We start from the raw sequence: 23,504 nt of genomic DNA on the forward strand, positions 1-23,504 counted from the left end.
CATATCAATCATGGACAGAAATATTACAATAAAATTTTTTTTACAAAGAGACACAGTAAATAGTCGTAGTTTCTTGACCTTTGCTATCAACTGAAGATATGAAGTTAAGAAAGAAGATCATTCAACATTAATTAGCAGTAAAGAGTACGGCACAGCACAAAAATGATTATCACATTATCAGATGAAAAACACTGGTCAAAGAATTTTATCTGGAAAGAATATGTTAATTACCAATACTCTACCTTCAAATTACTACCCATAAAACCTATCTGCTACTACTTCATCTCACCCTCTGTGCTCAAAGCACAGGTAAGAAGACAAAAACGCAGGAAAAAAATAACTGTGCTATTGAAACAGAGATTTACATGTCTTTATGTACTTCTTTCTATCTAAAAGGAACTATGTGGAAAAATCCTCAGTATCTCATTTATCTCACAAAACCAAAAGATCAAGCACATGATTTATGCAGTTTTTAAGTCTCGAATCTGCTCTGATGTTTTCTCAGTATGAATGAATGTTACCTGCTAAGAGCCTGTGAAACAGATGAAACACAGGAACAGTGATTATTTTGTTAGCAGCGTCTGCACTTGAGGAAGTACTTCCTATTTTATCAGGAATTGCTCTTCCCCTCCTGGATGGTGGGCGAGGTGGCGTAGCTGACACAGCACGTTTAGACTGCGATTTCAGTCCTTAAAGACAATAATTTGGTTAGGTTTTTTTTTTTTTTTTAACTTTTTGTAATTAAGATATGAAGTAAAAGTTTCTGAAACAGCCAGGCAGTGATGGCACACTCCTTTAATCCAGCAATTGGGAGGGAGAGGCAGGCAGATCTCTGAGTTTGAGGCCAGCTGGTCCACACAGGAAAGTCTAGAACAGTCAGGGCTACACACACACACACACACACACACACACAAAGTTTCTAAAACATTTTAATAAAATAGGCATTCCTAACTAACACCAAAATATTAATATAGTATCTATACTCCCAATTCTATTTGACTTTTATTATATGCCATAAATAAATTTTGGCTTTCCACATATAATTGCCAAGAAAATAAAAATACTGTAAGCTGCCATCAACTATTAGATACATTTGGCTAATCTACCAAAAGTAACAGTTTTGGAAAATAGGTATAAAAAACATCATATTGACTTATGATAAAGAGGGAAAATATACCAATATCCTGATTAAGGAGCAATCTAAATTTATATTCTCTCCCATCCTTTGTCCACTTCATTTTTTTTAATCTTTTTTTAAGATTTATTTATTTATTATGTTTACAGTGTTCTGCCTGCATGTATGCCTGAAGGCCAGAAGAGGGCACCAGATCTCATTATAGATGGTTGTGAGCCGCCATGTGGTTGCTGGCAATTGAACTCAGGACCTTTGGAAGAACAGACAGTGCTCTTAACTACTGAGCCATCTCTCCAGCCCTCACCTCATTTTTTTTTTAAAGTACAGCCTTATCACTTAAAATAATAGCATCTCAATTCTGTGAAAGATATAACCCTACGAAACTAACAGTTACCCTTGATAATATTTTATGTTTCTAAATCCAATAATAAAAACTTATTCTTAAAACACTTAAATCTTTAAGGATGTTACACAAAACTTCTTATATCAATAGACCTTTTCAGATACAATTCATATTGTGGTAAGGTCAGTTTACCAAATTCAAGTTCAGTATATATGCTATTCATACATGATGTTCAGGTTCTGCTGGAGTACAGTAAGCAATTTCTGGACAATAAACAGGTTAACTAATTCTACAGACAATTAGAGACTTCTGTTACAAGTCCAATTGCCCGTTAGTACATTATTTTATTGTATGTTTCTGTAAATACAGATGCTGTATATATTGAAACCCAAGCAAAAATGAAGATGACAGAAAGTAGAAAGCATACCAGAAGCAACAACAACGCTGTAGTTATCCTGAAATCCATTTTCCGCCTTAACCTTTTCTTTCTCTTCATGGTTCTTCTTCTCTTTATCATCCTTTTGCTCACTAATTAGTTTAGCTGTGATACTTGGAGTATCTGTAAGAAAATACTGTCTAAAACACAGTGTTTTTCTACATCATCCAGAAGGAAAGCAACAGTATTAGTTTTGTTTTAGTAGATAAGCTCCCATTTCCAAATTAAAAAACTAAAACTAAAACCAAACAAACATACAAACTAGCTTTAAAATGCAGTTGTCATAAGATTCAAACTCTACTGTATTCTTTGAATAGCTGCAGGGAAGAACTGCAATTTTGTATAAATAATTGTGTTAACTATAAGGAATGTGCACTAAAAATCAATCTTTTCTTGCTATGACACAGGGCCTCACTCTTATACTAAAACCTAATTCCTCCTGCCTTAGCAGTCAGAAACTTTGTTTTACAGGTATGAGCCACCATAAATAGCTTGGAAAAAAAAAAACCTTTTGCTTTATTTTATAATAGTAAGTGCTTTCACCCAAATGGTTTGACTTACTACTTACAAATGCTAAGAACTTCCCAATGTTGTCTTTTTCTTTAAAAATTAAACACGTCACTTATTAGAGTATCATCCTTGTGAGGAGTGCTGCTAATATCTGTGTCACTCTAACTCTTCTATGTGCTGAACGTGAGCACCTTCCCAGTCTTTTCAAGCTGTCTTTAATTGTGAGCTCTGGGTTTTCATGTGATAATGAACAGCTCCCACATTTTCTTTCACTAATTCCCTGGAAAACACCGATCTCCCTCTTTTTTTTTTATTAATTTATTTTTATTTATTATTTATTTTATGCATGTTAGTGCTCTAAGAAGACAGTCGAGGGTATAGATGGTTGTGAGCCACCATGTGGTTGCTGGGAATTGAACTCAGGACCTCTGGAAGAGCAGCCAGTGCTCTTAACTGCTGAGCCATCTCTCCAGCCCCCCGATCTTCCTCTTAAGATAGATACATACATACTATTTTTTTTATGTGTTTTTACATACACATTACCAGCTTGCTTTTTTAAATCTAACGTAGACATAATTAAGATTGACTTTAGGGGCAGAAGGTGTCCTTCTCACTAGTGAAAATTATACTTCTTTAGAGACAGGGTTTCTCTGTGTAGCCTTGGCTTTCCTAGACTCCCTTTGTAGATGAGACTGGCCTTGAACTACCAGAGATATGCATGTCTCTGCCTGGGATTACAGGTGTGCATCCCTGTACTCACCTAAATTACAGGGTCTTTTGTATTAGTTTTTGAGGCAAAGATTTTTTTCTGTAACAGCCCTGGCTCTCCTGGACTTTGTAGACCAGGCTGACCTCAAACTCATAGACATTTACCTGCCTCTGCCTCCCAAGTGCTAGGATTAAAGGTGTATGCCACACACCCAGCCCTTAAATTACAGTTCTTATTAACAAAAATAGATAAAATAAGCATTTTATTTGCTCAGGAACTAGAACTTATAAGAGGCAATAAACTCTATCTAAAGTTGATGTTCACAGGGCCATTAAAAGAAGCTTTTTCCAGCGTGGGGTGGTGGTAAATGTCTTTAATCCCAGCACTCAGGAGGCAGAGGCAGAGGCAGACAGATCTTTGTAAACTCAAAGACAGCTTGGTTTACAAAGTGAGTTCCAGGACAGCGAGGGCTCTTTTACAGAGAAACCCCATCTTGAAAAATAAAACAACAAAAAAGCAGCTTTTTCCTTAATATATTGTTAAATTTTTACAAGTACCTAGGGAAGAACATTAACTCTGCTTGTTTCACTAAAAATTACAAACAACGAGGTAACTGGGTAATTCTACTCCTTTTATTTTCAGTTTTGACCTTTTTATTCCTAGATTCAGAAAATACTTATTAATTTGAAACCTGCCGCCCATATACTAATATACTAAAACAATTACAGTAGAGTAGATGATCAGATGGTTACATGTAGTGAAAAATTTAAGGTTTTCCAGTAGACTGTTTGCTTTTCCAACTCCTGTCCTGTCATCACAAAATATAGCTGACATCATACCTAAGATTATTATTGCCTGAAGGTGACATTTGTTAATGTTTACTTAACCAGTATTGTATTCTGTCCTTGAGCTGTGAAGATATTTAGATTTTCCTGGTTGTAAAATAGTTTTTGAGTGGGGGGAAATAATAAAGTGTTAGGGGACTGGAGAGATGGCTCAGTGGCTAAGAGCACTGGCTGCTCTTACAGAGGACCCAGGCTGGGTCCTCAGGACTCACACAGCGTCATTTAGAAGTGTTTCTAACCCAGTTCAAGAGGGTCTGACACATACCCTGCAGACCCTGCAGGCACTGCATGCACGGGTGCCAGACCTACAGCAGGCAAAACAACCACACACAAAACAAAAATAGTTTCATTAAGTTCAAATGCATGAAAAAGGGTTATAAAAAAAGCTTAAACCTAACTTACCTGAAACTCTATCAAGAACATCCGATAATGTTGTTGAGACTGGCAAATGAAGAGTTCGAAACTTATGGCCTGCTCCATACATTGGGTGTTGGATGACGTGACTAGTTGCATTAATTCTCCCTTTGTACAGCTGCAGGGAAAATTAATTAAGAACTGAGTGTTATAGGATTCATACTATCACTTCAAAGATACAGAAGAATAAAAAGTTCAATAAAGCATACAAAACAATTGCATATTATTACCTTTTTAGATTGGTAGTGTAGTATATCAAATATTCTGTGTGTCCCCAAAACAAAACATAGTATTCAAAATACAGTCTAGTTGTTATTCTAATAAAGGGGATATGTCAAGTCATCCTAAATGAAACTTATGAATTCTCATTGAATATGAACTGTTCTTGTTTCAGTCTGCTGCATTACTAAAGAGAAGATGGGGCTAGAGAAATGGCTCTATAGCCAAGAGCACTTGTTCCTACAGAGGACCTGGGTTTGATTCCTAGCACCTACATGGCAGCTCACAATACCCAAAACACCAGTACCAAGGAATTCAAAGCCCTCCTCTCATCTCTTTGGGCACCAGACACACATATGGAAGACAGATAAATATTTGAGCAAGACAATCAAAGTAAAATTAAAATCGAGAAAAAAAAAAAAAGAGAGAGAGAGACAGAAAAACCAGCACTTACTGCAAGTTCCACTAAAAAGTTATAAGGACAAGCAGGTAATCATTAAGCTTACTCACAGGACAAGGTGACTGAAGAAACATTGTCACCTTCTCATCCTCCAGCATCAACTGCAGAAACAGTCTTCGCACAAACCCTGAAATATTTCCAGATGTTGGAAGGTTACCCCTTTGGGGAGCTGTCTGAAATAGTTCACAGAGAACCTAGGAAGGCAAGAAATTTCAAAAGTTAAGAGGAAGTCTTGTGAGTTTTATATTAAAAATTAAACAAGAAATTAAGAATGTGGATTAACAAATGTATTTTAATGCATCAAGTCTGAAAAAAAAAAAAACAAAAAAAACAAAAACCTAAATCCTAAAATATGAGAATACAGAAGCAGATGAACAATTAAAAGCATAAAAAACTTTAATCCTAGCACTTAGAAGGAGGAAGGTAGGTCTCCTAAACTCAAGGTCTTTTGTCAGGTGTGGTGACAGAACTATGAGGCAGTTAATTCTTTGTAAATCTGAGGCCAGCCTGGGCTATACAAGGGGAACTGGGAGGGTGGGTGTAGGGTAAGGAGAGTTGGGTTTTGCATTGAAAACAAAGCCTTTTTTTCCCCCAAGATTGATTGAATGATTAATTGATTCATTCATTCATTTATTTATTCATTTACAACTCAGTCTACTCAAAGTACAAATCTAACTTTTAAATATTAATAATTATGCCCTTGGTTCAAGCTTACAATTCAAGCATTTGCTTTTAACTAGTTATATTAAGCAGAGAGGTCTTTTTTTAATAACTACTACTATGAGCACTAATGTACCTTGTTTTTCCACTCAGTATTTATATTTATTTATCTATATTTATAAACATTTGGATCACTCTCCTATATTAATGGAATAACAGGAATAAGCAATCCCCATTAACAGGAAAAAAAAAAGGGGGAAGCTTTTTCCTGTTCATCATGCTCACTACTTATGTAAGAAAGGCTTTATGGGTTTATACACAATAAGGTGTTTATACACAGAGATCTGATATAGGTCTCTGATATAGGTATTACTAGCCCTGATTTATATAGTAAGCAAGCTTACAAAAGCCAAAAGGCTGCAGACCTTAGCAACAAACCAAACTGAATCACCTGCAAATATCCTTACTCTGAACAATTCTAGGCTACAAATTTTTTTGACCATGCAGACTTCCTCCAATAAATTATCTATCATGTCTAGAGCGTCTTCCTGAAACCTACTCTTAATGTCTGTGTAATGAGAGGCACACCAAACAGTTCAAGCAGCCAATCCAGTCCCAGCAGCCAGAGTACATTCACTTAGGCTTGTTCTTTAGCTAGGGGACTTTTGGAAGAGTGTCAGACTGTAGCTAGAATGCTCATGGACTTCTAGTCATCTCACCCCATCTTACCCTAACATGTAATGGATTTTCAGACTGCATGTTTCAAGGAGAGGGAAAAGACACTGATACTACAGTAGTGGCATAGATTCAGATACATGTATGTACTTAATCTCAATCTTTATTATCACACGGCCCTCACTTACCTACTTCCAAAAATGCAATACTTTCTCCCATTAATAAGACCACACACAAGCTTTAAGATGGGCTTTGTCTCTTACCTGTGCCATCAACTTTTGATTATTAGGGTGACAGGAAATACACTGCAGAAAGAAGGCAACAGTTGCATTCTCAATGGCTGTCCGCTGCTGAGTAGTCAGTCCTGTTGTAGCAGCTGAAGAATGAGCAGCTGATTTTGTGCTGCTCTGCTGTGCCCCTAAATTATGTCCTCCAGCAGTGGACCCAGAGTGACACAATAAAAATAGAAGTGCTGTCCACAATGGATTGACTTCAGAACCACCAAGCCAATCTTTCATTATATGGCTATTGCCAACTTCAGTCAAAAATCTAAGAATAGGAGCAACTAGGTCTGCTGTGATTGGCATCTTATTACAATGCTGTGGAACATGATGCCGCCTGAGTTTGTCCTGGGAATTATCTATTGACTGAGCAATGCTTTCTGAGTAAGAAATGTGGCTAAAACAAAAACTAGCCAGACTCCTCACAAGAAGGGAGGGCAGCCCTGAGTCTAGCAACTGTTTAATAGCTTCTGGGGACTGAGAAGAAGAAGCAAGAGTTGCCAAGTGGGATTCAGTTAGTGCAAGAGGCGCTTGTGCATTTTTGGAGTCATCTGTCAGTGACGAACTAAGATCTTGCTTCTTGCTATCATCCGTCATGGACAGTCTATGATGACACTGCACTGGAGGAGGGATAATTCCCATCCAGCCCATGAGTAAGGAAAAATAATTTGGGTGTATATGGCACATGGAGCAAAGTAGACTGTCAACAGCTTTCTTCAATACCATGTTGCATGGAAGTGACATGGACCAATTAAAAAGTAACCTAGAGGAAAATAAAATTAGTAAAACATTCATTATTTGAAATATTCCTACTGGAGAGTAAGTACAATGACAAAAACATACGCGTTTACTTGATATTTCAAATTTTCCTCCCACTCCACTCCTTTTCTTTTTGAAGATAAGGTCTGTTTATCCTTGACTATCCTGGAACTCACTAGGTACACCAAGTTTCTCTGTCTCTTAGAGCTAGGATTAGAGGTGGGAAGCCATCCCTGCCAATCTCAAACTGTCTACTTATACTTTCCTTCCCCTGTTGTACATTGAAGAAAAAATTAGCTGATAGAAAGGTTTGCAAGTGAGAACAACAAAAGCACTTTATACCACCTACAGAAAGATTTCTGGGGGCTGGAAAGAATGCTCAGAGGTTAAGAGCACTGTCTGCTCTTCCAGAGGTCCTGAGTTCAAATCCCAGCAACCACAGGGTGGCTCATAACCATCTATGATGAGATCTGGTGCCCTCTTCTGGTGTGCAGGTGCACATGCAGGCAGAACATTGTATACATAATAAATAAATAAGTAAATCTTTAAAAAAAAAAGGTTTATGACTTGAAGGAAAGCTGGCAATATTGCTAACTGATCTTAAAACAAGAAAGGCTGGGAGCACAGCTCAGTAGTGGAACATCTCAATCCCCAGCAAGGCAAAAATGATACGTGTGATAATGTAATTTCAAAAGTACTACTTTTGTATTGATTATTTTCAAACTACTCTTACTATCAAGAAAAAAATTACTGCTCTTCGTTGGAAAACATTCCAAGAATGGAGTTGTGTGAAAATTCTGAGTGCTTATGAGAAACTTCCGGGGGGGGAGAATGTCCTTAGTTTCTTAAAAAAACAGTATTGTTCTTGGAATGAGTTTCTTCCCACTCCCAAGTAGTGGATAAGAGTTAGTTTATTTCAGCTGTTGATATTCATGTGCTTTTCTATGGCCCAACATGGTTTTGCCACATGTGACTTATACTTGTGATTGTATACTTTACTCAGGTGACTTTTCATAACCCTCAGAGTATAAATTGTCTATTGCTCTGAAAAAGTTGGCTATTGCATGAGACTTTAGTCCACCTCATTTGTAGGCTCCATTCTCCCAGGTCCTACCACATTTAAAGCAGTAAACAGCTATTGAAACAGACAAATACTCTACCGACCAAGTGAAAACCTACAGTAATCTAGCACCCAAGGAAAGAAGGTAGGATTTCACTCATACTTACTCAAAGAGCTCTCGGTCTAGCAGTGCAGGTAAATCATACTCTACAAGCAATTCGTAACTGTGCCAAAGAATCGCAGCTACACAGTGCAGATGAGAGGGGGATGGCATGAGAAGACCATACTCAACAGCTGATGAGCTCGGGCACATATAGTTCATTCTGCCACTTCTTTTCAAAGCAGCCATTTTTGCAGAGTCACTGACCCACTTTAGCAAAGCCTGAATTCTTAAAAGAAAATAAAGTCCAGTAATGCCACATCTGACATTTGACAGAAATAATATCTTTATACATTCCTAAAAATGCAACTCTATTTTAGCTCAAAAACATTAAAAAAATGTCTAAATGTACATTTAGGACTATGTAAAGCACATAAATAGATGTGGCTATACACTTGTTTTAATTTTTATGAGGCTTTCCAAAGGGAAAGTTCAATTCACTATACCATGTTTGTGAACAAATGAAAAACAGTACCAACACATACCTGTCCTTAGTCCCAGGATCTTGAGTTGTACCAAGCTGGTAAAGAATATCTATTGTAGAATCAGAGGAAAGGCCATTCAGTCTTCCAAAAAGTAAAGGACTATTTAAATCTTAGCGAAGAAAGAAAGAAAGAGAAAAGTTGTTAAAGTAGCCAATTTAAAACGGAAAGATATTCTTTTAAAACTATTCACTAAATACCAGCTGTAAATTATGAGAAAAACAGTTTAGAGGTAACAAACCTTTAAGGAGAAATTCATTTCAAAAAGTGTTAATTACAAACATGTAGTTCAAGTATGATTACTGTGCAGACATGTAAAATTATAAGGGCAAAGTTAACAGTCACCTGTAGGATCACTGCCTGACGCGGCACAATTTCTCAGAAGAATGTCGATAAGCTTCAGGCCAATTCTAGTAGACTGCAGTCCAATCTTTACAAGCACAACCTCAATATTTGGGGAGTGCATTCCACAGTATGGTGACATCAGTAAGGCAGCACAAGTCTGTAGCAGATTGGCAGTAGGGGCAGCTGCACTGGCCATCATTCCTTCTAGATCACTTATATGTGTAAGGCAATGATGTAATAACCGTAACCATCCAATGCTGAAATATAAAAAGTATATGTATGGTAATAGCTCAAATTATTGCAGGAGTAAAACAGAATGTATCTTTAAAAAGTCCTGGAAGGTTATAAACCCAGTATAGAATTACACATACATACACAGTAAGTTTGCCCTATAGCTTAATGCTCATATCACATAAGAACTACATACTTGTTTAAAAAAAAAAATCAGCAATGCACTTTGTTCTTTTATGTATATACAGTAACACTAAAGCCTTCATTAAAGCACATAAGTGCTTTAATGAAATTGTCAATGTTTGACAATTTAAAGAAATTAAAGAAATTGTCAATGTTTGATTAAAGAAATTGTCAATGTTTGATTGCTCAACAATGTTAATGAAACCAATCTATAATGTTCAAACATAAAATTTATCAGAAAAATGTGAATTAGAGGCGACCTTCTGTCCTTTGCTTGTGTGAAATAAACCCTTATTAAACAACAATGAGGAAATGCCATGAAGACTGTTTCACTGTTTCTTTGGTTCAGTTTGTGTGGTTCACATATTCCTGTTCTAGGTACTTGGAAATCACTATAGCAAAACTATAATCTCAAAAACCTACAAAAACTTACATAATACAACTCACAGACTAAACACAAACAAATCTCAATTTATAGCTTCACTGCTATATCTCCCCAAAATTACTGTATTACATCTAACAGAACTAAGTACTACATATGCACCTACAGAACAACTTACTAAGATCTAAAAGTGAAAAATAACCTTCCTTCCTCCCCCTTTCTTTCAGCGGAGACAGGGTATCCTATCCTTTTTTAACTCTGGCATTCTGGGAACTTACTATGTAGACTAGGGTGGCCCAGAACTCAGAGATCCACCTGACTCTGCATTCCAAGTGCTGGATTAAAGGGATATACCATCACCCCTGGCTAGGATGAATAATTTCAAAGTAAGCACAGAAAGTATTTAAGAGTAAGAAATTAAAACAAAACAAAACAACAACAACAACAACAAAAAAAAAACATACCTTGTTTTTGATACTTGATCTTCAGATGGAAGAAAGGGATTATTAACTGTGGCCGAGGAAGTGGTACCAAAAGCAGTAAGGCCTAATAATTTAATCTGCGAAAGCCCTAGTGTGCTAGCATCCCGAGGACGATGAAGTCTGAGGCAGACAGCAGAAGCAACCTCAGCTCTGACAAGCTGAATTTTTATATAGGTGAGACCACTTGTGATAACAGGAGTAGACAAAGGAAGCATGTTGACGCCATCTGCACTTACTTCAACAGACACTGACGATGGGCAGGCTGCAGAAAGAGAAAATGGAAAATTAAAAAGAAATAGTGAAATAGATGCTACACTCTAATACAAATTCCACTAATTTGGCAGCTTTCAGGCACATACACCCTTAACTTATTGAAAGTACTATATATAACAATACCTGCAACTAGCATTCATTATTTTGAAAATTTTTAAAAAATATGGGTCAATTATTAAAATAATCATAAATATTGAAATATTCACCTAAGTAAACAGTAACCACAGATTTCAATACATACACAACTGATACTCCCAAAAGACAAAATAAACCAACTTTCAGGCAACTAATTATTACTCATGTTCTATTAAAACTGTCATGACGGGCTGGAGAGATGGCTCAGTGGTTAAGAGCACTGCCTGCTCTTCCAAAGGACTCGGGTTCAATTCCTAGCACCCACATGGCAGCTCACAACTGTTTGTAACTCCAATTCTAAGGGATTTGAAATCCTCACATCAATGCACATAAAATAAAAAATAAATTAAAAAATAATTTAAAAAACAACAACAACAACAACAAACTGTCATGAACAGTAAGGGTTACATTGAGATTACCTGTTTAAAATAATTTGAGAAGCACAGAATAGTAATAGCAACTGGTTCAAGACTTCATGCTACTAATTTGCAGTATTGAATTTGTTTAAACTCACAGCTCACTTTAAAACTGATTTTACCTTTAGTTTTGTTTGCATTCTAATCCCGAACCAAACAGTCTCAAATTTTGAAAGTCAAATAATTCTTGTTACTTAAGGAGTGACAGTGAGGTAACGACTGGCAACTCCCCGAGGGACCTTACTGCTCTCAACACAGAACAGAAACCAAGGGAGCAAATGTATCTACCAACAAGAAGTTTTGAAAATTGGTTTATTTTTAATTTCAGTGATAAATATACTAAGTACAACTTTATTATCTGTGAATCTAATGCCAGTCTTCCACTAAGGGTTAAAGAAATTTTTAAAACTTTGTATCGTAACTTTAAAAACATTTCAAGAAACTAATAGCTATATTTTACATGAGCAATGCCATGTAAGCCATCAACAGTTCAAATTCTTCCCACTATTTAATAATTCTATTCCATTTTCACTGGAACATCACATATTGAATCTCTGCCTTAATCCACCAGCAATGTATCTGTTAGTTAAACATTCATAAATACCAGCTTTCTCCACCTACATTCTACTTGCCTTACTGACTCCCAAATGTAAAAATCTATTCACATTCCAGACCCACTAGACTGAACTTCACTTTGCTGTGGAAGAAGAGAGGGTGAGAGAGAATACTAGAGATTGATGCCAAGACTTAATAGGAAAGTGCCAATCGAAGAGCTTTAACTCTAGACTGTTTCATGTTTTTACCGTAAAACAAGGTCCTTCCAAGGGCTCACTCGCTGCGACCCCCATGCAGACCCTCATCTTTAAATTCTCCCACCTAAGCCTAAGTAGCTGGCGATACAAGCCTCTGCTACCCTGCCAGCACAAGTACTTCGTCTTTTAGAATACTTCTTAAACTTGTGGCATATGCCTTTCCTGCCAAAATAAATTTTTTAGTATATATTATTCTTTCAACTTTGTTTTATTTCATCCAGTAACACAGGATGATCCTAAGCTTAAAAATCTCCTCACTTTTCCAAGAGATGAAATTATAGGTACATGACATTATGTCTGACTTTCACTTATATTAATTGTATATAATTAGTAACAGTTTAAATAACAGAACTAAATAATAGTCTATCCTTCAAATAAAAATATTCTTCCAGGGCTGGAGAGATGGCTCAGCGGTTAAGAGCACCGGCTGCTCTTCCAGAGTTTCTGAGTTCAATTCCCAGCAACCACATGGTGGCTCACAACCATCTATAATGGGATCTGTTCTGTCATATACGTGTACATGCAGATAAAGCTCTCATATACATACATAAATAAATATATTTAAAAAAAATTCTTCCAAATACTCCAAGAATCTATGAAATCTCCCAGAGATTTTCATTCAATCGAATGACAATGGATAATAAGAAACAGTGAACACAAATGAATATAATAGTCGCAATAAAAACTATTAAGTATACTGAAGGAATCCAATTGACTTCAAAGTAAAAAATAGTATCAAGCATAGTTAATACATTATCGAAGTTCTGTCTCTACTTAATCAGGAATTGCCTTTCCAGATATTTTAAGGAATTTACCTTAAAATGTCCCGATAAACTGTAACCAATTAACAACCAACTGAATTATAAAATACTGTAAAAATAAAACAAAAAAAACAAAACAAAAAAAAAAAACAAAAAAATCTTCATTCAAAACTGATCTCTCTCTCTCTCTCTCATATTCATATATGTATGCATGCTCTAAAATCAAAGGGAATACATCTGGGCTTGCCTCACCTCTCATTTTTACCTGTCTTTAAATTAGTGTTACTCTCATGATGTCTAACATTACTATTACTCACTTGCAAGAGATGCAAGGTGGGGTTGGATATGTATTTCCTTCAGCAACACTGCTGATGGAAGATGGATGGTAAGGTCACACCAAGCCTCCTCTGGCAGAAAGATATACGACCAAGCAGCTGACCGAGCTCTCCGATGGGGTGGTGTGGCCTGCAAGAGCACCTCAGCTGGCTGGGCAGTAGGACTACTAGATGTGATTGTACCTACAGAAAGACATTTTAAATAGCAAACTTGTGAAAAGGTGCAGCAAGACACTGAGAAATAGTCAAACGATAGTATGGATATTAAACTATAAAATGAGCAGAAAATAAACACCTGGTGGAATCACTACACTTTCAGTACAGAGCATTATTAACCATGTATTCCCAAAACAGTAAGATAGCCAGTCAACAGGCAAGACTACAAGTTCATCATTCAGGTGACGAATGATTATAACTGGCCACAAGTCTAGTGCACTTTTTAAATTAAGTAGAAAACTCTGACCAGTATATTTTTACCATGAAAATAAGGTTCTTTATTTCTCAGATATTCGTGTTCATGAAGCAGTCAATAAGAAAAGCATAAAAAGAAATTCAGCATAAAAAAAATATACCTAAATTAATTCTATAAAACATACTAATGCTTGAGTCCTTTCATGGTGATTGATTTAAAGAGAAAACTGACCTAAAAATGTCATGGGTGCATATACTATATATTTATATCAATTGGAAGTTGAAGAAAATTCTTTTGCTTAAAAAAAAAAAAAATTCTATCTTTCAATTAACAGAATGTTTTGGTACCAACAACCTATAAAAGCAACTGTTTATACTTAAAATTGTACTAAACTAGTATCAACCTATGTCAGCAACTGACATCACTATTTCACAATATGCTAGAAACAAACTGAGTCATAGTAGTAAGAGGTAGGACCACTTTTCTTACCAAGAGGTGCAAAGTTATGGATTCCTTCTGCATTATCAGGCTCAGAGGCGAGGATTCTTGTTTTTAAAGTGCTGTCAACAGCTTTATTTGGACCAGAATCAAGAAATTTCATAATAGTTGACACCATACTTCTTGCAGTATTCACAATAGCCCTTGTACTGGTCACCATATTGTTGCAAATAAGCTGAACTCCACCTAAATTCACAAAGAATGCTAAGTGAAAACAATCCTAGGAACACAACTGGACACCAAAAGTGAACATACAGACTACAAAAATGAACATGCTGAAGAAAAATCATGCTAAAATTATAGCATATGAAAATTTTTCTCTTACCCATATCATGGAATGCTTTCAAGGCATCACTAGTATCCAACACTCTCAAAATAAACCACAACAAGGGTTCTGATAACTGGCAAGTAGCAAGAGAACCCTAAAAAGACAGTAAACACAACATGATTTTATAAGTCCCTGTGAATTTGGACATTTCTTAATATGATCAAAATACAATGTATGAAATTATCAATGAATTTTTTAAACATTACAATAAAACACAAATTTACCCCAACCTCCTTTAACTAAGAAATAGCAAAGATAAGTTTTGAAGAGTTGTCTATCTTAAGTAGTTGTCTGCAACATCTCAAGAAACATCTTGCTACTCAACTACTCTACCTCATGGAAGTAGCAGTGGGATTTCCAAGAATATAAAAAAAAATTTTTTTTCTAGCCCAGCAGTCATTTTTGAAAATAGCATAGCACGGAATTTTATTCTTCACTGTCTATTAAAAGTGAAAAAAAAACATTGCTTTGCTCATGCACTTTTGTTTTATTTTCCAATATATTAAATGGGCTCTCTTCATTTCTGTGATATGTAATTCTCTACTTGCATTTTATTACACTTAAATTATTGCAGCAGTACCTGGATTGAACTTACTTGTCTGCCCATGTATCCACAGGCCATGTAGGTCAAGATTGGCTGTAACATCATGTGGACTGTGGAGGCTTTCTTACTAAGTGTTGTCAATATGGTAAATAATCCATCTCCAACTGATATGGCATCTAACCCACCATGAAAGTTTTCATGTTTTGTGAGATGTAAGCCACTTGCACCTAGTTTAATAAAAGATTACACACTGGTTTTAAGGTACACATATAAAAACCAGTAAAACTTGTAACAGTTTTAAAAGCCAGACTTTCAAAAAAAAAAAGAAAGAAAGAAAGAAAGAAAGAAACACTCAAGGCACATAAGTCCTTTCTCTTTCTCACACAGAAACGGGACACAGACAGTCAGTCTCTCTCTCTCTCTCTCTCTTTCGGTTTCTCTGTCTCTGTCTATCTCTCTCACACACATCCCTATAAAGATCAAAGTATGTATAGTGGTATTCAATAAACTATGATTTGGTGGGTGTACCGTATTACATCAGGTTTCCCAGTGCAGATTAATATAAAAACATGTCCGATTATGTGACTAAGAGAACATAGCTCTAAATGCTAGCACTGAATCAAGAAAAAAAATAAAGGATCCGGATTAAGAGCACGATCTACTCTTCCAGGGGACCCAGTTTTTATTCACAGCACCCCCACATGGCAGCTAGCTTACAACTGCCTATAACTGCAGTCCCAGGGGATTTGATGCCCTCTTCTAGCACTCTAAGGGCAGGGCAATGAAGGTGATGCATGCAGACATACATCCAGGTAAAACATAAACATGAAATAAAATAGGAGAGAAATACTAATAGGAAGAAAAAGTATCAGATGTAAACTTTGTTAAAGTATTTTTAATTTATTTTAAGTAATATATTGGTTTTAAATGGCAGAAAAGTTAAATAACGGCATGTAATAGTATAATCAAACGTGCCATAAAAGCAGGCAGAAACAAGAGGATAAAACTTACTGGTGTCTAATATAATGAAATCACTGCAGGGAATTAGATATAAATCATGGTACTTTAAATTTGATGTTTTAATTTTGTTTTTTCTTTCTTCTTTTTTTGGAGACAGGCTCTTCCAAGCTAACCTGAAACTCACTATGTAAACTATGCTGATTTCAAACTCACAGAGTTTCCCTTTCCCTTCTGAGTGCTAGAATTAAAGGTATTTTGCCACCGTGCATAGTTAATCTTGATTTCCCTCTTTCTTTCTTTAAGATTTACTTAGTTATTTATTATTTATACAGTGTTCTGTCTGCATATACACTTGCACACCAGAAGAAGGCACCAGATTTTATTATAGATGGTTTGAAGCCACCATGTGGTTGCTGGAAACTGAACTTTAGACCTCAGGATCAGCAGCCGGTGCTCTTAACCACTGAGCCATCTTTCCAGCCCCTAATATTGATTTCTTAATCAAGTTACTTTCTTAGTATTTCTAAGAATTTTTGAAGCAATCTTTTGATAGTCTATTCCCTGTAAAGACACTCTCTGAGAGTATTCACAAATAACATTAGTTGTTAAGAAAAATCTTACAAAAAAGTAAGAATAAGAATAGTACCAAGAAAAGATTAAGATTCAAATTCCAAATACATACCAATTATCATTGCCATGGCACTGCTATTACACAGGCCCAGAGCAGACAAAATCTGGCTCATAATCTGCTGGTTGGCTAAGACTAAGTCAGCAACATATGCAGGAGATCCTGGAATACTGGTATTGCTTCCATTGACATCTTTGCCTCCTGAGACTTTTTCTTCATCTGAAACGCTATCTGTTGTATTGGTCGTCACAGACACTCTTGCGCTGTATTCCCTATTGCTTGAAAGAGGCAGCTGTACTAAAATGTTAACAAGTTTTAACAAATCAAACATGAGTTGATCTCTTGTCATTTCACCACAAACAGCTTTTGCATCACCTGGACGAATGAGGTTGGCAAAGAGTCCCCCAAAGCAAGCTCGAGCACCAACAGAGCTATCTGATCCACTTCGAGACATTACTTTGTCTGAGCAAGTGATATAATGATGCACCAAAAAGGTGACAGACTCTATCACAGCAGAAATAGTACTAACTGAGACAACTTCAAAGTTCTGCTCCAGTGTAAATTCTAAGAGCTTTACTTGTGCATCAAGAGGTCCTTGGCCTGTCTGAAAGGCCCCCCTGTAGAAAGAGAAAGAAACAGACAGGATTAAAAATTAAATCAGTTTAAGCAGCTTTGAATAAATTAACTACTCTGTTTCTTCATTTAGCAGGTTTTCAAACTTCCACAAGTTTTCTGCCTTGTCCCCACTTTATTATATGAAAGTAAAACCAGCTTCCCTTCTAAATTGAAAACGAAAGGAATAACACAGGCATACTAAAATTACCTTAAAGTAACAAACTAAAAGATTTTAGGTTACAAGGCAATTTCTATAATGGTCATTTCTGATATATTATGTATCATTATGAGGATACTGGCTAACCAGGTAGTGTCTTTGACCTCTATATAAATGACAATACTGTTTATAATACATTAAAAGTTTTTCTCAGGCTGGGACTATAGCTCTGAGGTACAGTGCTTGCCTTCCATGTATAAGGAAGGTTCCAAAGTATTATATAATGATGACACTCACTGTCACATGACAACCTATGACACTGAAACACTTCAATCATTTTAAGAATTAACACAGCATGGCCATAATTCATTCTTTTGATTCATTCTTTTGAATTCATGTTGGGTAATTTTCTTTACTTATGGTTTCTATATGAATTAAACTGTTATTTTCTTTTTTGAGTTATCTATCTTTGGCATATTACTATTACATATTTTTTTTTAATCGCCTTATTTCTCTCTGATTCAGAAGAATATAAGTAATTTATTTTTTTGTTTGCTTCTTTATTTTTGTTTTTTGAAACAGGGTTTCTTTGTATAGCACTGGCTCTCCTGGAAATAGCTTTATAAACCAGGCTGGCATTGAACTCTGTAAATCTACATTCTTCTGCCTCTCCAGTGCTGGGATTAAAGGTGTAGGCCACTGCCACCTGGCTGAATTTAAGTAATTTCAAATAACTTTCACACCTAAAACTGTATAAAACTTTGTAAGACCATTAAAACATTGGTAAAACCATGTTTCTAATGTAACAGAAAACCTACAAGGAAATGAAATGAAAACGCCTAAAAACACCCAATCAGCCCTTCTTCCACAGCCCCTCAACCCAATTACCCTTTGGCCTATTTATTGCCAAATAAATCCCCAATTAATGTTGAAAGAAAGTGTATTTGGATAATTCCAAATTCATTTTTATATCAGGACATGTATGGGAGCACATGCTGTAATTTACCTTTCTGTGGACAGTATATGAATTAGTTTGAGCAAAAGTTCACTGAATATCTGAGGACATGTTGAAGACAGATGTACTTGTAATCGGGTGAGAAATTCCTGCATAGCTTGTGTAGCTGTTGGGCCAACCTAAAGAGAAATACATATCCACTGAAAACTACTGAGTGATACCAATGGCATTCTGAAAGTGTAAAGTGAGGAGCTATAGCATTAGAACGCTTCATTTGAGGAAGAACAAGACATTAACGGGGAAAGGAGAAAGCAAATTCACGTTTATGTTTTCATATATTTACTGTAAGTTAAAAATGGATTCTATTATTAATCTTATTTCTTCGTGATTATATAACTAACAATGATGATTTTTTTTCAATGACCACATAATGACCTTCGTAATACTTCCCAAACCACAAGAACATTTTGCACTGATTTTTATGAGCAATCTTATCTAAAATGTGGTATCTAAAGAAAATAATTTGGGGCTAAAAAGAAAGCTCACTGATTAAAGCACAAGCTGCTCTTCCAGAGGACCCAGGTTCAATTTCTAGAATCCACATGGTGCTTTACATCTGTCTATGTTACTGTGGTTCCAAGGGATCAGACACCCTCTTCTGACCTCCAGGGGCACCAGGCATGTATCTGGTGTACAGACATACATGCAGATAAAACATTTATGCACATAAAGTAAAATTTTGATAAAAGAAAAAAAAGCAGAGTTTGGATTCAGGTTAACTGACTAACCAAAGGTCATGTTATCAGAGCTAAAAAACAAACAAACAAACAAAAAAAAAAAAAATCAATGAACCCCAAAGTTAAAACACCTATGCCAATTCAAGTCCCAATATCCTACTTTGCAAACTTCTTTCTCATCAATAAAAGTGATGGTAACCAGCATTCAACAAGCAGATCACACTTCAGTTTAAGAGCACCTTTGCAGAATTTCTACATGGCATTTTTTGTTCTTTTTTTTTAATTAGGATAATTTGCTTTGATTAAAAAAATTACAGTTCTAGAAGAATTTATGAAAAGTAAAATATAACAAAACCCACTAAGTTATTTTAGAATTACATAAAATTGCTAATACCAAAAAATATATATCATAGCACTCTTAGTCATATTTCTGATATAAAACAAAGATATATAAAAACCTTAATTTAAAAAAAATAACTTTTACTGTATTTATGTTAAAAAATTCATTTGACCACTAGAAGTATTTCGCCAAAAAAAACAATTTAAGGAATCCCCTAAGTAGAAGCGGTACATTAAAATATAAATAAAACTGATATGAAGGAAATCTATAGTGGGATGCATAAAGCTCATTCCTGAGCAATATTTTTAGGATTTTTTTTTTGTTGTTGTTGTTGTTAGGAAAAATATCATAAAATGATTAAAACTGTCAACCTTAATAACAGCACTCCTTAAATGAGAAATTACAGGAAAACTTTAATATCCCCAATTTAATGTTGTTTATTAAATTATTCAAAAAATATAGTAGCTGGGCGCAATGGTGCACACCTTTAATCCTAGCATTCAGGAGGCAGAGGCAGGTGGATCTCTTGTGTATTCAAGGCCAGGCTGGTCTACAGAGTGAGTTCCAGAACACCAGAGCTACATAGTGAGACCCTTTCTCAAAAAAAAAAAAAAAAAAAAAAAAAAACTCCCTAAAAAATCCAAACAAATCAAACAAAAATCTGTGTAGACAAAATCTTATTATTAGTCTTTTGCAAAAGCTATTTTTAAAAAATTATACTTTATCTGTTTACTGAGAGGTTTAAACATAACTAGCTAAAGACTGTTATTACCTGTGGGCTGTGTTGATTCGTCCCATGTGGACTGGTACCAGAAAGAAATTTCACTAACACATGAATAAGGTTTGGATCTGAAACCAACAAATGAGCTGTAGTCTCCTGAGCTCCAATAGAACTGCTGGAACCAGCTATTAAAAAATAAAATAAAATAAAAAGGCAAAGAAAAGGAGTAAAGAATCACTAAGCAATAATGAAATGTAGTATTTATACACAATTTTCATTACAAAGAAATATCCCACGTTAGAACAGAGTTCAAGCACATAGGCTTGGTGAAGGGAATTAATTTGAGTTTCTGAGGGTGCTGGAGCAAGGGCAAGGTTTGTAGGACTGTTAGAGCTGGAGTTCACAGTGGCCCAGGGCAAAAGTTAAGAGGACTGTGAACACAGCACTACAGTAGAGTGTCTGTCTCACAGGCAGGAAACCCAGGTTCAACAGTCCCTCCTCAGAAGACTGACCTGAGTTCCTCCTCTATTCCCACCTACCACATGTCTACTTTTACCTCCCTTCAGACTGTGAGAACATATTGAGTACATCGTTATTAATGCACAGACAAGTAGAAAAGACCAAATGCTCAAGTGTTCTATTTGAGATTAACAACCTTCCCTTTCCAAAAACAGAAAAAGAGACAATCAAGTAAGTATCTTTTAACTCAGTTATCTTTTTAACTAAGTTCTCTACCATAAATTGAGGCAAAAGCTATTCCCTTTTGTCATTAATAAACTATATTCTGTGAAATATGGATAAGTAATAGCCTTTGCACTAACTTAATCTTCAGTATGATATTTGGGAAACATAATTTAAATCACTAAGTGAAACAATACTTTAAATATCACTGTAAAAAAATGAAGTTATGTTTAAATAAAGATGAAATCCATCTAAGTATTGTTATAACATATAAGCTACATATGAAGAATAAAATAAAAAGCAATGAATCCTTAAGTTAATATTCACTTTCTGGAATGACATACATCAACAACTTCAATATTAGAAACATTAAAGTACATGCCAGAGACCAATACAAATAAAATTGTGAACTTACAGTTAAGCTGCATGTTTGTCATGAGTGTTAGGCTATGAAGCACAAGGCACCACGTCCGCAGCAAAGTATTCGGATACCACGCTAGCACTGTGAGAAAGCTAGTTATTGATGCTACATAGAAAAGAGGAAGAGAAATTGATTTAGGATAACCGATTGTTTATTAATGATTAAAAACAAGAGAAAAATTTTTTCTTCACAATTACCTCAATAACTATTATCTTCAAAATACATAAAAATATTCCCCACTAACTACAAATAAAACTGTAAGAATTGGTAAAAAGGGGGCTGGAGAGATGACTCAGTGGGTAAGAGAGCTTACTGCTCTGCGTAAGATTCCTGTAAGATCACAAATGCATAAAAGTGAAGTTCCATGAGACCTGATGCCTCCTCTGACCTCTCTGGGTGCCAACATGTGCACATACATACACTCAGGAATACACACAGTTTACAAAGTCAACAAGACAAGTTGAAAGCTCAGCTTCTGACACACAATGAAATACTATCATTACAAATATGCTGTCCTTTTTAGTCAATGTGATTTCTAAGTTACATTCTTTGGAACAAAAATCTTCTAAAAGGCACCCTGAAAACCCTGGGAGACAGTAGACCAATCAAAACCAATAAAACCTCAGAATAAAAGAACAAACACTCAAACTAATCAGTCAGGAGACAAAGACAGAAAGAAGTAATAACAACAGCTGGAGAAGTCTACGAAACTGTTCAAAGTGCACAGTGCCCAACAAATACAGGATTGTATACAGAACCAGGGCCCAACTCTGCATTTAAGACATGTGGCAAACATGCTGCAAAGATGCTTGTTAACAGCTCTAAGTTAGGAAACAATGGAAGTTTGGAAGACCTAGGATAACAAAAGCTTACAACTACAACAAAACCAGACGCATTTTAAAATCCAAAAACAAAAGACCATCTTAATGGCCCCAAAAGGAACAATTTCCAAGGTCAACAATTAGAACCATAGGAAATCTTCATTTTGTTACCTCTAGAAAATTGTCTTACCAAAAAATCCCATAAACACTTGAAGTGACATGTGCTTCTTATTTCTAGTCTACAAAGCCTGTCAGGAATAAAGGAAAGAAGAAAGGGAGGAAGGGAAGGAAGAAAAAGAGAGGGGGAGGAGAAATAAAGTAAGGGGGTAAAAAGGATGAAGGGAAAATCCAACCAGCTCAGCTTTCATGTTTTTTGACATCTATTTTATTTTATGTGTATGAGCGTTTTCCCTGCACATGTACTGTAACACATCACATAAAGGCCGGGTGTCAAAAGAGGTGTGGTGGATGCCCAAGATCCATAATTAGAAATTGTTGGTTATAACCTTCCATGTAGAAGGCTAGGAACTATACCTAGGTCCTCTACAAGAACAAATGTTCTGCTGAGCCATCTCTCCAGCACCCACAAGTCAGCCTAAAAGCAATCTACAAAATATTTGTCTATTCTCTCAAAATAGTCATGTAAATCAAAAGCTGAAATCTTCATGTTTATATTCAGAGTACCCAGGATACTGTACAGGCCAAAGCAAATAAATACCTTACCCACACATCAACAAGTATACAAAAGATGCAACTGTGCCAGGATATTGAACATATCAAAGTAAACAAATAACCAAGACACATTCTATATTTACAGACTTCATGGTGGAATTAACCTAAACATGAGTTTCTTCTGCCACAGAGAAGAATCCTTACTAAAAAGGAAAAAAAGTGTTCCAACAGCAGAAGAAAAAAAAAAAAAAGAGTAGCAAAGAATGAAGAAGCAAAACCTTACAGCATGAAAAAGAACACAATAAAATTAATGCAAATTGGAGAGGTAGCTCAGCATGTAAAAACAATTGTTGTACAAATCTAAGGGTTCACGTTCAAATCCCCAGAACCTATATAAAAAGCTGAAAGTACAGTGCCTATAACCCTAGTATTGTAGCAGAGACAGAATTACTATGGCTTGTTGGCTGCCAGCCTACATCCAGGTTAAATAAGTGACTCTGACTCAAGAGAA

At 35.7% G+C, this 23,504-nt stretch overlaps 1 protein-coding gene across 12 annotated transcripts in view; it reads right to left on the bottom strand.

Annotated features, from left to right (window-relative positions):
• Window positions 1–23,504, bottom strand: part of Birc6 (baculoviral IAP repeat containing 6) — a 184,665-nt gene that overhangs the window by 53,410 nt on the left and 107,751 nt on the right. For all 12 annotated transcript variants that reach the window (XR_009584594.1, XM_060364456.1, XM_060364450.1 and 9 more), the window contains 17 exons: window positions 21,495–21,605; window positions 20,450–20,583; window positions 18,652–18,779; window positions 16,928–17,490; window positions 15,337–15,512; window positions 14,739–14,835; window positions 14,405–14,599; window positions 13,486–13,686; window positions 10,754–11,033; window positions 9,494–9,750; window positions 9,152–9,260; window positions 8,674–8,895; window positions 6,670–7,450; window positions 5,122–5,265; window positions 4,381–4,510; window positions 1,906–2,037; window positions 522–689 (listed from right to left, as the gene is read on the bottom strand). Coding sequence is in view for 11 of the 12 variants with exons in the window: in XM_060364456.1 (XP_060220439.1) it covers window positions 522–689; window positions 1,906–2,037; window positions 4,381–4,510; window positions 5,122–5,265; window positions 6,670–7,450; window positions 8,674–8,895; window positions 9,152–9,260; window positions 9,494–9,750; window positions 10,754–11,033; window positions 13,486–13,686; window positions 14,405–14,599; window positions 14,739–14,835; window positions 15,337–15,512; window positions 16,928–17,490; window positions 18,652–18,779; window positions 20,450–20,583; window positions 21,495–21,605 (3,828 nt within the window). In the remaining variant the exon portion in view is untranslated. The remainder of the gene's footprint in view (window positions 1–521; window positions 690–1,905; window positions 2,038–4,380; window positions 4,511–5,121; window positions 5,266–6,669; window positions 7,451–8,673; window positions 8,896–9,151; window positions 9,261–9,493; window positions 9,751–10,753; window positions 11,034–13,485; window positions 13,687–14,404; window positions 14,600–14,738; window positions 14,836–15,336; window positions 15,513–16,927; window positions 17,491–18,651; window positions 18,780–20,449; window positions 20,584–21,494; window positions 21,606–23,504) is intronic.

This window comes from Meriones unguiculatus, chromosome 1 (assembly GCF_030254825.1).
Source record: "Meriones unguiculatus strain TT.TT164.6M chromosome 1, Bangor_MerUng_6.1, whole genome shotgun sequence".
Lineage (NCBI taxonomy): Eukaryota > Metazoa > Chordata > Mammalia > Rodentia > Muridae > Meriones > Meriones unguiculatus.